The sequence below is a fragment of the Schistocerca americana genome, chromosome 4 (genome assembly GCF_021461395.2).
Source record: "Schistocerca americana isolate TAMUIC-IGC-003095 chromosome 4, iqSchAmer2.1, whole genome shotgun sequence".
Classification (NCBI taxonomy): Eukaryota; Metazoa; Arthropoda; class Insecta; order Orthoptera; family Acrididae; genus Schistocerca; species Schistocerca americana.
In genome coordinates, this window is record NC_060122.1 from 36,683,591 (window position 1) to 36,698,653 (window position 15,063).

Sequence of the window (15,063 nt, forward strand, 5' to 3'; positions counted from 1 at the left end):
ATTCTTGCAGTAGCAAGGCCCACCGGGTTAAACATGAATGGAACATCCTTACTGTTAAAATAAAAGATAAAGCTTTGTGGTCGCAGAATACAATGATCTACTTTCCATATACAAAATAGCGAAACTTTCTAAGGGACCAGACCACGGCCAGTACTTCCAATTCAGTAGTACAATATGCACGTACACAGCTAGAGAGTGTTCTGCTGGCAAACCCAATTATCTTGATGGTACTGATATCTTCTGGATTGTCCATCTGGAAAAGAGTGGCACCCAATCCTGTTTCAGAAGCATCCGCAGCAATATAAAAATCTTGATCAAGTCTCGGATGATGTAACAGTGGAGCATTAGTCAAAGCATTGTGGATGTTATCAAAAGCTTGCGTGCATTCGGAATTCCACTCCCACATGACATTTTTTCTTAACAGCCGTAACAAACAGTCTTGGCTTCCTAACTGATTGGGTAAAAATCGTCGAAAAAATGAAACTAAGCCGATAAATGACTTTAATTCCGTTCTATTCTTTGGATAAGCACATCTGTTAATCGCATCCATCTTTTTAGGATTTGGTTTTATCCCTTCAGGAGTGATTATATGTCCAAGAAATTTCAATTGGTTATGAGCAAACTTGGATTTTCTCAAATTTACAGTAACTCCGTATTCCAAAAATTTCGCAAAAACTCTTCTTAATAAGTCCAAATGTTCCTCCCAAGTTTCAGAAGCAATTAGCAAATCATCCACATATAAAGTCACTTCATTCAAAAGGTCTCTGCCCAGTACGGTATCTAATGCCGATATGAAAACACCACCGCTTATTTTCAACCCAAATGGCATGACAGTAAACTGGTAACTTCGGCCCAGAAAAACGAATGCAGTATATTTTCTAGATTCTTTCGATATTCTAGTTTGCCAATATGAACTACGCATATCCAAAGAGGTTAAGAAGCGGGCACCATAAAACTTTTGTACTAACTCTTCTAGGTTCTCTGGTCGCGTTTGTACAGGTATAATGATCTTATTGATCTCTCTGGCATCCAACATCAATCTGATGTCACCATTGGGTTTAATTACCGACACAAGAGGGTTACAATATTCAGAATCTGAGGGCTCAATAATACCCCATTCTAACATTTTATTGATTTCCTTTCTGACTACTTCTTTCTTTGTCCATGGGATAGAATAGGAAGTACGACAAAAGGGTTTATGTGCATATGTCTTTATATGGTATTCAAAGTCTTTTATTATACCCGGACGTTTACTAAAAATTGACTGATATGCTTCCAACAAGTAGTACAGTTCATCCCTTTGGATAACAGATAAATATTCTGATTCTAACACCTTTTCCTGCAATGACATTTTATCCATCATTTCTTCAGAACATTCAATAAGGCATATATCATACACATTTTCATCATCAATACTGACATATTTTACCATTAGATTCATACACAATTGATTTGGAATTACTCGGCCCTTTCTCAGGGTGGTTGTCAAAACATTACCATTGGAATTAAATATACATTCACCTGTCTCTAAATTAATGATTGCACCGGTCTCACATAAAAATCCAAACCCCAGATACATGGTACTGTCATTTTAGGAACAACCAGGAATGTACTTTCTATTTGAGCCCCCTGTATTGTAACGTCAACACGTACCTGTTTCATAACTTTTTGCATTTTTGCGCTGAACGCGCCAGACACGGTACATCCTGTGATAGGAAAAGTGGGCATTTTTACCCCTCGGCTTATCTGTTTTAAACAGTCCAACGTCATGACACTAATAGTTGCTCCAGTATCAATTAATATTTCAACATCAACATTATTTATACTTGTTGGAATTATTGCCTGTAAAATTTGTCTGCATTTATTAGAAACTTCACGTTTTTCTTCAATTAATTCATTCCTTATATCCTGATCATTATTGTACCTTAATACTCTCAGTTCAAATTGACGCCTGCCTTCCTTCTCCTTTCCAGTCATCCTAGGAAGGCATTTGGTGACTGGTATTAGTTTAATCTATCTCGTTGAGTCATCGGTGGGGGTTCATGAACTTCCACAATTCGTACAGTATGATCCGAGTTATGGTATTCACCCCATCGCACATTGGAGGCTCCTTCGCCCATTGGTATAACTCCTTGTGCTGGATGAGGACTTGAGGCATTTGTTCCATCCTGCCGATGAACATTATGTTTCGAATTATCTTCCCAAGGTCGAATGCAATTGGGTTCATCACTTGGGTACCTGTTACTCGTATTAATATCACTACTATGCACATTCGCGTCACCATATAGAGGTTTACCTCTAGCACAGTAAGTATCTCTTCTATATTTATTGTAATCATTGTTTTTATTGCAACCATAGGATGAAGATTGTCCACGCTCCTGTGATGCGGGTTTGACCTGGTTTTCGGTATTATTATTATCATACGTTAAATTATTATTATAATTATTCGTATTACTATGAGTGTGAGTCGACATTTGATTACTACTCATTTGTCTTGCGTCTTCCACAATCATATCTATAGAGTCAATCACCGACAAGAATTGTTCTACATCGTTTGTCTTTAAAGAAGACAAATATCCTCGCTGACCAAAAGAATCATCATCTTTACCAACCGAATCATCAACTTCCCAATGCAAATTTTCACCACAATTGTATTTCGTATTATCACATGTCCAGTTGTTCTTCGACCTATTCTCCGAACGTTCGTCCTCTGTCAACAAATTTTGTGATGACTTTCGTTCTAACTCCGCCAATTTATGATTGGTTTCCTTTTGCCATTTAGGTAACTCATCAACTATTTTCTCTTTTATTTTCTGAATTTCACTAGTGAAGAGCTTAATTAATTCATAATTTCTACTTAGGTGCTCATTGATATTTTCGTTTGGCTGGGATCCAATAGTAGTCTTAACCTTGTCTACAATTTCATTTCCTTTTATTTCTATCCATTCAGTTAGATCTTCGTCAAGTCTTTTAGTTTGATCTACTAAATACTTGTCAATCCCCTTACGAGCATCAAACTCAAACTCGACTATTTGTTTTGAAAGCTCTTCTATCTGTGCGCTAGCATTGAAACAGCTGCTTTCACACTTAACCATCCTATTGGACGGGCCATCATAACTCTTCGAAACTACCTCATATTTCTTTTCTACGTCATGAAGTTTTCCCATTAAATTATTGTATTGCCTTTCTAAGGTGTTCGAAAACTCTACATCTAGTTCTCCAAATTTCGCATTTAATTGAGTCTCCCAGTCCGCGTTTAATTCTTTCTTAGTATTTTCCAGTTTATAATCAAAGGTGTTCAGTTTGCTTTCCAAAGAATCCATTTTAACTTCTAATGAACCAAATTTGGCCTCAAATTTTTCATTTAACTTTTGATTGTCCTCTTTCAATTGCTTATTATCTTTTTCTAGTGAACCAAGTCTTCCATTCATTACACCCATTTGAGTATTTATTGATACCAGCATATCAAACATTTTTTGATTAATATTTCCATTTTGAGAATCAACTTGCTGATCTACTTCCGAAACCTCAAGATCTTTATGTTCTCCCACGCTGCTTACCTCACTTATCATTGTATTTGAATCTCCTAACGGCTCTAAATCAATAACTGTCCCACATTGAGCTCATGGGATGCATCATCCCTATCCTCTTCACTTTCCTCTCTCTCTCTACTCATTACTCTACTCAATTGCACATTATCATGTATTCTTTTCGTTCGTTTTGACATGATTATTCACTACCAAGACATACACTTATTTTCACTATGTATTTATATATATTTATCTACCGAAATCACAAGTCTCAACTTCCTTTTTTTTTTATAATTATACAGTTATTTTAATCATACCTGGTAGTATCGCTCACTTTCAGTGATTATTGAAGAATACCTCTTTCATTGGACAGACTCACTGGCTGCTACAATATTTTCCAACTCTAGGGTTCGTGAATCCGGATGACACTCGACTCGATGCAGCAATTCTCCTCGATCGAACCGCACGTTGTGGCGCCACTTCTACCGTATCTTCCTTCGCCGTCGGCGTTGTCGTGGTTACCGTGAGACACCGTTATACCAAGAGGAAAGGCGCGTCAATCTTAGAGCATGAGATATGATGACCTTAAGCCATTGACAACACACAACGGTCACGGTAGCACCTGATTCCAGAATAGCTGCAGTAGTTAAGATCTACGAACTATCCCCTGTTGACCAGGTCCCCAAAACTTAACTCATAACAAGATCCCTTCAAAGCAAATTGTCATAACGATCGTCTATAAAGGCTTCGTACAATGAGAATAAATGTTACGGTTTATGGAATAATAACAGATACGACCAAACTGTCTTGTCTCTTCTGCTTTATTTAACATAACTTCATTCACAGTTTCATTTCGCATTCACCACTCATTCACCGAAACCCTTTGATGAATAGTTTTGGTTGCTTAACACCAACAGTCAATGATAATGATACAGCTTTTGTCCTTTTTATAAATTGAAGCCCGCTCTCCGTGATATAACAAAAAAAAAACCGGTCTCAATACCGCGTCCCTCGTGAGATGCGAATAGACTTATCCCGGAATTGACCACCCAGTAGGTGTACTCAATTTAATGACCACACTTCACTGTCCGCTATTTCGCGTAACTGAATGTCCATTTGTTAGTCTGATTATACACTGTAGCTATTTAAAATTCGCCCCTATATTTTTCACAACGCACAATTAACACTTCGTTACTTTTTTTCTTTTTCTTTTTTTTTTCTAAGAGTAAACGGAAAAAAAAGACGCCGTATCATTGGATGAGTTGATATAAAGCAAAACACCTTAATATGCCCAATTTTACCTCTTCTTATAGGATCGGCTACCTTACTCATTAATTTATTACATATTATTTCCAATAACGCTAAACAGGTATCGGCGTTATATTTTAATTGTATTCAAAAGCATGTTACTACTATTATGACCGACCAAATCGTAACAAATCGCACGGCGTGCGTTTTTAACGATAACTTTACGCTATTCAAGTTCCGTTATAGCTGTCTTGACTCGTAATGTTACATGTGGTAAGTTTCAATTTTTATTTATTATTTTTTTAGTTTTATGTCTTTGTTGACATGATTTTGATCATCAATTTTATTCAATTAATTGATTTAAATATAATTTCTTAATTCTATTCCTTTCTCTCATTATTTTTAATCATAATATCAACTTCTTCATTTGTTCTCATTTTTCTTCCTATCATTCTTTCTCCACTTGAAATCTTTGTTCAAGTGTTTTTAATTAACTTTATGTATTAATTTCGATTTAATTTCTTTTGTTGTATCACCCAGGTTTTTCATCCATATTATGGTGTTCATTATCACTATTTCTCACTTTGCTTAAGTTTTGTTTCACTTACAAACCTATCTTTCATTTAAATTTTCATCTGCATTATTTCATCAATAGTGCAACAGGTATTTTGTTTATGCTTTAAATGTCTGTACCTTGATTACCATGCAAAAAAATTGCACATCTGGTAACAAAAATACATTTTTCACACTGCTGCACAAAGATAAATAAATTATTTCAACTTTTGTTTTCTAAATAATAGAAAAATATAATTAAATTTATATTTACAAAAATTCTGATTGGAAAAAGAAAGACATACAGAAAAATGAAACAAATGAAAAAGTTCATATGGTGATTAAAATGATGTGACAAAGGAATAGAACTAAAAAATCACTTTTAAACCAATTAGTTAAATAAAAATAATGATCTAAGTGACTTTGATAGAAAAAAAAATTGTGCACCTGATATAACTCAAACTCTCAATCTCCTGCCCCTGAAGCTGTTATCCTATCCACTGTATCACACAACCAGACAACAATACGCAGTTTTGTAGTGCGACTGAGTATTAAAAAAAAATCTGAATTTTTTTTCATCAATTACTCACAAACAAGAGCCAGCCAGGGTGATCAGGTGCAGTATGTGATACCTGGTATTGTAACCCACATCACCGTATAGACAGTGTCAAAAAGTCAATCACACTGCTGGGGACCTCTCATTGTTAGCAATGGCTATATACAAGATTGAACAACAGTAGTTCCAAGTTAATTTGGTTATTGCTTTCGCAATAAATGTTTCAAAGAAGTAAAGTCAAGGAGAGAATAATTTAACAAGCCAATACCAACAAAATATTGAAATAAAAAGATAATAGCAGAAAGAGAATTTGTTTCACCTTTAAAATGCACACAGTGCACCATAGAAGAAAGACTGAAGAAACAAGGAAAGAAGAGAGAAGATAGCATTACATTTGGGGAAAGTAGCTATTTTCCAAGACTAAAATTTTCTACAGTTCTGCTGATGGAATTCATGGAACTGACAAAAATTTTAATTCTGTCCAAAAGCAGAGCACAGTCAAATGGAAAGAAAAATTTATAGTAACTGAACACCACAACAAGAGTGCCAATTTTCTCCTAATTCATATTGACACTTGTGTAAGCCGGAAGTTCAGTTTTATCTCACGGCAAGCTCTACACAGTGCAGTCCACAGTCCAACAGCTTTCTGTTTGCCTCTACGCACCATGTCAACTGCTGCTGCAAGATTCAGTGCTTTGTTGGATTAATTCTTTTTATTGATTGTGACATTAATAATGGTTAGTCATGACAGTTGTTAATGATGAAGAACTATTGATCCTAATGTTGTCATCAACTGAACATCTCCAACAACACTTTAATAAATTTGTAAGTCAGATGGCCCAGTTTCAAAGTTAAGTAAATACTAGGTTTGACTGTCTCCAATGGTGCCTAGAGGACACTATGACTTATACAAAAGGTTGTGTGGAGCAATTACAGTGGAACTTCGATTTTACATTCTCTAACTAATGTTTTTGTGATTATACACTATAAATTCCTAGCCCCTGTGCAAAACCATAAGATCAATGCTAAAAATTCCCCAAGTTTACATTTCTTCCTAGTAGGGTTCACCTCGATTCTAAGTTCTTACTTGATGTCTTGCTTGACTCCATCACGTTTTCTTCCTATTGACATTTGATGTGACTGAACAAATTATATGTGGCACAAAAGACAGATTGTTCACATCATGGGTGGTGGCGAAGTTAAGGGAATACTTTAGGCCATTGTGGAGAGCGGAGAAAGTAAATGCTGACATAATCTACAATCTGTGTTGTCAACACAACTTGTAACATTTAGCTTCACTGTGCAATTATGATACAACTACTGCGAGGTTTAAATGCTAATGGAAAAGCGAGGCAGTCAATGCAAAGTGTTCTGGAATTAGCCAATACATGATGGAGGAGCCCACTGCTGCCTTTTCTTGTGCCACTTACATCTCAGTCTGAAATTTTTGCATGTATTTTTGACGTAGTTTATTCAGAAACAATATCAATTGTCAACCTTTTAAATTCAGATACCGATCCTCAAAGAATATGCTTGTTCATAATAGAGGAAACATTGCCATTTCCAGCTTGTGAACTCTTATTGTCTGGCAAGTTGTTAAGTCACCCAACAGCCAGCGCAGCCACCATGCCACACTAACACATGTAAAATGAGCTTGCATACAGGATGTGTGGAGAGGGGTAGTGGCCCTTCAGCAACAGGGTTGCTACATAGGGGTGAAAGCATTTTGTGAAGTGCTGGAAACATACTTTTTGTGCAGATGATGTGCTACGACAGAGATTTCACACACAAATAGATGAAGGGTTTTGTGATAGAACATTTTAAAGACTTTTGTGTTCAAATCTGACATGATACAGTTGCAACAGGTACATACACTAATCATGTACATAATTTGCACTATACACACCACACACTGTAGATTGTAAAGATTTGGAGCAGTGATAGAGGGCATGAAGCAAAACTGTTGCACTTGAGCTTTCTTTCAAATTTACATTTTACACAGTGTGTAGAAATTCGTGGAGGTGACTTCCAAAAAGCTTGTAACATCAGTTGGGGAACTAAACTCATTTTTTCATGCCTCTGTTTCTCCCATCAGGCCAAAAATAATACTTTACCGGTGGTGAGCATATGAAGTGTGCATTTAAAAAAAGTATTAAACAATAACAACAATGGTGACAAAGTATATCGTTAAGAGATGTCCGCATTTATGCTTATGGGTTAACCACTTAGCTGCAGTGATGTTTTTGGTTTAATTCAACACGTTGCTTTTTCTGGATGAGCACAAAGGATGATCTCTCAAAAACATGTGTTTCGAATGTATAATTTGTGGTTGTAACATGTTGGAAAATGGTTTGATTACCTTGTACAATTCAATTTGAATTTTCTGATGAGGTTTTTACGTTTTACTTTTGATGAATTTTTACTTGCTGTTACACATATGTGATTTTTTAAGAACTGATGAAATAATTACAACAAATTATTGCATAAACACTGTATAGTACATTTAATTTCCTTCAGTTAGACAGATTTTATACAAAGTATTGTAGAGTAATTTAATTATATAAACCAATTACATGTGTTTTTGCTCATATTTTGGGGAGTGTTAACATTTTCCTTGATTCTCCATTTTTCTCAATTTTATGTTTTTTAAGTCTGGATCACAAGAGGACATAAAATAGGGGTTGCACTGTAGATACATTATGGTATTATTAAAGAAGGCAAAGGTCTTAATGAACAATCAGAGTTTGTTGAAGATATAGATTTTAATGGAGTGGACCCAATTCATGATCTGCAAATCAAGACTATTATTTGACAAGGAGAAGTTGAGAATGAAGTGTTACAACTAGATTTAAACATGCTTAACATGTTGAATGTGGAACATATCAAGGTATACATGGACAAATCATAGGAACTTCACCTGTACGTGGTAATAACAACAGACTCTTGTTATTTGTGCTTATGCTGGCTAAATTGAGTGAAGTAGCTTTTTTGAAGACAGCTACTGCCTTCTCAGTTTTGCCATATACAGTTACTAGTTTTAATCTGATATTAGTAGTTTAAAATGATTTGATTACAATGGTATTGTTCAAAAAAATATTTTCCTATGTCTGCAATTGCTGAGTGCTATTAGCAGTCCATTCCTACAAATGCTGTTACTTGCCATGTAGTTAACAGAATTTTTCCTTCCTTGACTGCAGGTAATTAGATAATTTGTAAAAAGAGTGGCTAATGAAGCAGGTTTTTAATTTCCTCTTGAAGCGGTAGAGAACCACAATTTCGTGCTTTATGCTAGACAAGAGTTTGTAAGATACCATCCCACCACAGTATAACCCCACTTTCTGAAACCTAGACAAGGGGCAAAGTATACATGAAAATTATTTTTATGTCTTGTATTGTGACTGTGTAAATCACAGTTCACCTGAAACCGATTTTTATTGTCACCAACAAAAACTATTAAGAAGTTAATGTATTGGGCAGAGAGCATATAAATTCAAATACTACTACTGTTATTTCTTTTGTGATACTTAAAACCAACATCATTCTTTCCCATTTTCCACCAGTCTCATAAGCATCTTGTGCACCTCCTTTCACACTAAGTTGCAGTAGATGATGTATTTGTTTCTCTTTTCCACAGAGCTCCAGGAGACTCACATTCCCTTTGCTTAGTTCTACACCTTTCTACCTCTCATATTATGCCATCTTCTTTCTCTTTCTTAACTACTACAGAAATACCTTACCTCCAGAAATACTGCTTTTTCTTACCTTGCATCAAAACGATCTGTTCTTAGACTTCCAAAAATTTTGTGCATCGTGAATACATTTCCATTATCACTACTTATTAGGAACAAATAGATTCAACATACAACCTCATCCTCTGACTTTTGCTTTGGATTCCACCATTTCGTCCGGCCTTGCTTCAATATGTGCCTTCCGTGATGGACCCAGAAGGACATGCTTGGATCGAGAAGATCTCTTAAAGGCACTGGCTCAAAAGCTGCATTTGGAACAGGGATCCTTTCCTCTAAAATTCACAAAAATTATGGTTACTTGGGTCAACTGCTCATTAAATGACTTTAATTAAAACTAATCATTGCTTTTCAATAACAAACATTATAGTCAACAATCAATTTTTGCAAGCTATTGTAGAAGGTGTCACAAATTCTGCTAAGTTAATAATCTGTGATTAATTTACATATATAGGCTTGTAATGTGGCAGAGTAGGATGATACTTACAGCATTGTCACTAAGCAATGCAAACTCAACTCAAGATTATGAAACTGTACCAACAGGTTATGTACAGGACTTGCATGTTGAAGACAGTGATTAATTTCGTATATTTGTCTGATTTCTGTTTCATACTAGTTTCAGTCACATATTCAGTATCATTATGTAAAATAGTCGACAGTAAAATACGCTTTCCACTTTCAGTATGTTTTGTGTCTTGTTGAGATGTGATTTTCTACATCAAAAGCCACTTATACTGTAAAACAATTTATACACAGAACTCAGGCTCCAACTGTCATATGTCACACATACGGAGCACTAAGTTATGTATCTAGCTTGCAGAATATCATTAGTAACTTTCCTGATCATGCCATTGTAATAGGGGGTGACTTCAAATTGTCAGGTATAGATTGTGAGTGTTGTGCCATCAAAACTGGTGCCAGAGACAGGGACTCATGTGGCAGTGTTCTAGATGTCTTGTCCAAAAATTACCTTGAGCAGATAGCTCGAGAATCAACTCATGAGGGTAATGCCTTAGACCTTCTGGCAACAAACAGACCTGAACTTATCAAAGGTTTTAAGGGAGGGGAAAGATCCACCATGGTTTAGTAGCCATTTTAGAAAGCACTATATAAACAAAAAGCACTTCATCTCCGATACAAGAGAAGTAAAAGCCTAGGTGACAAACAAAAGCTGAATGAAGTGAAAATGAGCGTAAGGAGAGCAATGATAGAAGCATTCAATTTTTTCGAAAGTAAGATGTTTTCAACCGGCCCGAGTAAAAACCCTAAGAGATTTTGGTCATATATAAAATCAGTAAGTGGGTCAAAACCATCTATTTATTCTCTCAGTGACCACAATGGCACGAAACAGAAGATAACAGAGAAGTTGACTCACCATGGGAGATCGTAACACTGTCCCTACTTTCAAACGTCGTACCAACATCAAAATGGCAGATATTCTATAAAAATTATGCGAAAGAACTTGCTCCCTTTCTAGCAGTAATTTATCATAGATTGCTTGAGCAATGAAAGGTACCTAATGACTGGAAAAAAGTGCAGAGCATTCCCATTTTTAAGAAAGGCTATAAGACAGATACACACAATTATAAACCTATATCGTAGACATAAATCTGTTGTAGAATTATGGAACATGTTTTATGCTCAAGAATTATGAAGTTTTTGGAAAATGAACATCTCTACTACAAAAATCAACATGGATTTTGCAAACAGAGATCCTGCGAAACTGAGCTTGCTCTGTTCCTCCATGAGACCCACAGGGCAGTGGACAACAGCGCTCAGGCCGACATCACGTTCCTTGATTTCAGTGATGCATCTGAAACCATCCTGCATTGCAGTTTAATGAAAAAAATATGAGCTTACGGAGTATTGGAGCAGATTTGTGACTGGATTCAAGACTTTCTTGCAGCCAGAGCTCAACACATTGCTCTTAACAGTACAAAATTGATAGATGTAGAGGTAACATCCGGAGTACCACAGGGAAGCGTGACAGGACCGTTGCTGTTTACAATATATATACAAGCAATCTAGTAGAAAGCATCAGATGCTCTTTAAGGCTATTCACAGATGATGCAGTTGTCTATACCAAAGCAGCACTGCCAGAAGATAATAAGAATTTGCAGAACAACCTGCAGAGAATTGATGAATGGTGCAGGCTCTGGTAGTTGACCCTGAGCGTAAATAAATGTAACATACTTTTCTATTTCACATCTTGAATTGTAAAGTGTAGAGGCAGGCAATCTGTAGGACAGTTGTCATTTCTTCTGAACAATGAGCTATACAGATCATTAAGGCATCAGCATCCATTGTTGAATGTCAACCGGGTAGCAAGTTGCATGTCTAGGTTCCTGTCTGCTTTTATAGTTTACTTCTTCAGTTAGGATGGGTATGATGTTTGCATGCTGTATATAGACATTGAAGGAGCTGCCACAATTTGCGGTCATTTGAATGTGTTTTTGGCTATGATCAACTGTCTTCAGGCTGCTGACTTGAGGTGTGCCAGTGACAGAATGAATATCTTGTTCATTCCACAGGATACGTCAGGTGTTGCTTGTCTCACCCATTGGCTTTGCTGCTGAGGCACCTCCTAGTGTACCTGACACAGTGGATCTGACCTCACAACATGGTGCAGTTGATAACATGTCCGTATTACTCGAGGTGGAGGGCCAATGTGGAGACTCCTTGCCTGGCTTCACCTGTTAGCCCTGTGAGTGAACAGGCAGCATCTAAGAAGGCACATGGGGGCAGGGGTTTGCTATTTATCGAGAGCTCCAACGTTAGATGTGTTATGGAGCCACAAAGAAAGCCAGAGTGCACTCATCATCAATACTGTGGGGCCTCATCTGAGATGTAGAGGAGGCATTACCTGCAGCTATCAAGTGAACAGTCGTCCACAAGTTGTGGCTCTCCTCTGCATCAACAACACCTGTTGCATGGGTTCTGAGGCTTTCCTCAGTTCATACAGGTGTCTTGTGGAAGTGGTGAAGGCTGCTGGACTTGCATAGGGGGTGACTGCAGAGTATGCAGTTTACAGCAAGAGTCCTTTGCTCTGGAGCTGAGTGGAGGTATTAACTAAAGCTTCATTGGCTCTGTGATAGCTGTGGCTGCAGATTTTTGGGCCTGCATTCTTGGGTGGGGAATTGTAGGATTTCTCCTGAAATATCAGGGATGACATAAAGGAAGCAGCTACTCTGGTAGAAAAGTGCTAATGAAGCCCATATGGGTTAGGCAGTAGTTTGAGATACTCTATTGAATACTCACCAGACAACAAGCAGATAGCAAAATCAGACCCCGTTTGGACTAAAGACAATTTCACTGTCAAAATTTTATTAGTAAAGTGTCAAATTATTCATAACAAAGTCCCAGAATTTACTACCAAACTGGAAATTGCTCTAAAATTGGGTTTTTGTATAATTCAGGGAATTTAGTGTGTGAGGTATCTTTTGAGTTTGCTGTAAATTGGTATTGCTGAAATTCTTATAATTGTTTAATGCACTGTTAATAATAAAATTAGGTATTTGGACCCTAAAGAAAAGTCTTTTCTGATACAAACATTTTCATCTTCTAGTACCTAAGCACTTCCAGTTCTTTGCTACCAGCACAATTTCATTGGTAGTAGAGCCTGGTTGTGGGTGTGGGGTGTACTGTGTTTCCAGAAAGGACATTTAACAATAAAATTGTAGCCTCACCATTCCTTTTTCCCCCTTTTCTCTGTTTCTGTCTTCAGCAGTGGAAACCACAGATGTACTAAGGATCAGGCATTTTACAGAAGGAACAGCTACCACACTAATTAAATATTCATGGCCAGGCAATTGAAGGCAGTGTTAATGAATTGGCGCAGTGTCTCTGTTGCACTCTCAATTCGCCACTGCAACTGAGCCTCACTACTGTCAGTAAGGTAGGTTGGGCCATACTAGTTCGTAATGAGTTTCTCACCAGTCTGCTGAAGAATACTGACTTGCTTCAGGGTTCTAGTCCTTTGCACTCTCCTTTATTGCAAGTGCAGGCTCATCTCAACCATCTGAATAGAACAGTCGAGGATTTGCATAGGATTTTCACGGATGCTAAGCAAAGGACAGAGATCGGAGTAATGCAATAAAATATTAAGGAACTTCAATGCGGAGTTGATCTCTTGCTAAGGGTAGAAGCTGTGGATGAGGAGACATGGCCAGACAGTACTCAAGGGTCTGGGAATATTTCATAGAGTGGTGATGAGGTATAGAGAGTATTAATTTCGCTGATCAATGCTTCTCCTCAGCATCATGGAAAGAGAAGAGGACCTCAGTGGGTTGGCAGATATTGTTTTAGGTGTAAAAAACCAGGACATTTTGCTGGAAATGTCTGGAGGGAGATGGGGAACGTGGTGGCAAGTGACAGTGTTGGAGATGGGTTTGGGGGAGGTGCGGAGGCTGGCTGCCAGTGGGGTGCAATTAAGTTACGAGGAGCCAGTGAGCCCTCCGTTCCATTTATTTGTGCCACCATCAACCATTAACCGATCTGTGGATTGCTGGATTCTGGCAGAGGTATTTCTCTGATTAATTACACTTCATATTCTGAGAATAAGCATATTTGTCAGTTTACAAGTCTGAAGTCACTGAACAAACTGATTCTTATGTTAATGGCCAATCGTTGCCCTTGTTAGGGGAGGTGTGAGTTTTGTTTTTGAGAGTTCAGGAATTTTTATGGCCTGCTAAACTCCTTGTTTCTGAACAACTGTCTGTTTATTTACTGTTGGTAGTGATTTCATACACTGAACAGGTTGTGTTTTGGACTATTCAGGGAATAAGTTCATCAAGTTTTGTGCAACTGAGGGGTTTCAATTATGCATGTCATGTTGAATGTTTTGCAGTCAATCATGTGAATTCTGGGGAGTTTCAATTTGATGTCAGACATTTGGGGCAGAATGAAACACAGCAGTTACTCGAGTTGTTAGACGAATTTCTGGATGTTTCAACTGACTGGTTAGGAGCAACACACAGAATAAAGTATTGAATCCAACTCACCGATCAGATTTTGGTGTGATGCTTCTCACCACCCAAGATGCGAGAGTTGAGGAGAATTGTTGAAAAGTTGCTCTTGGAAGGTGAGATTAGACCATTTACTTCTCCATATATCTCAACCATGTTTTTAGTCCCCAAGGCCAGTGGCAAAGAGTATAGGCCCATTGTCAATTACAGAATTTTAAATGAGAAGGTGGTCTTAGGGTCAGTTCTGTTGCACAACCTTCCAAAGGGCTTCACTTGGTTTACAGGAGCATGATACTTCACTGTTTTGGACATGAAGTAGGCTTAGCATCAAATACATCTAGCTGAAGAGTCAAAACCAGTGACAGCTTTCTGCACTGAATGGAACTTGTATGAGTTCATCAGAGTTCCTTTCAGGTTACTGACTGGTGCAGCAGTCTTATCACATTTTCTGGATAACATTTTTGGGG

General features: G+C 37.4%; 1 protein-coding gene across 1 annotated transcript in view; it reads right to left on the reverse strand.

Annotated features, from left to right (window-relative positions):
- Positions 1 to 15,063, reverse strand: part of LOC124612557 (radial spoke head protein 4 homolog A) — a 497,314-nt gene that overhangs the window by 117,084 nt on the left and 365,167 nt on the right. The window contains exon 9 of the mRNA XM_047140832.1: positions 9,750 to 9,907. Within this exon, the coding sequence (XP_046996788.1) occupies positions 9,750 to 9,907 (158 nt within the window). The remainder of the gene's footprint in view (positions 1 to 9,749; positions 9,908 to 15,063) is intronic.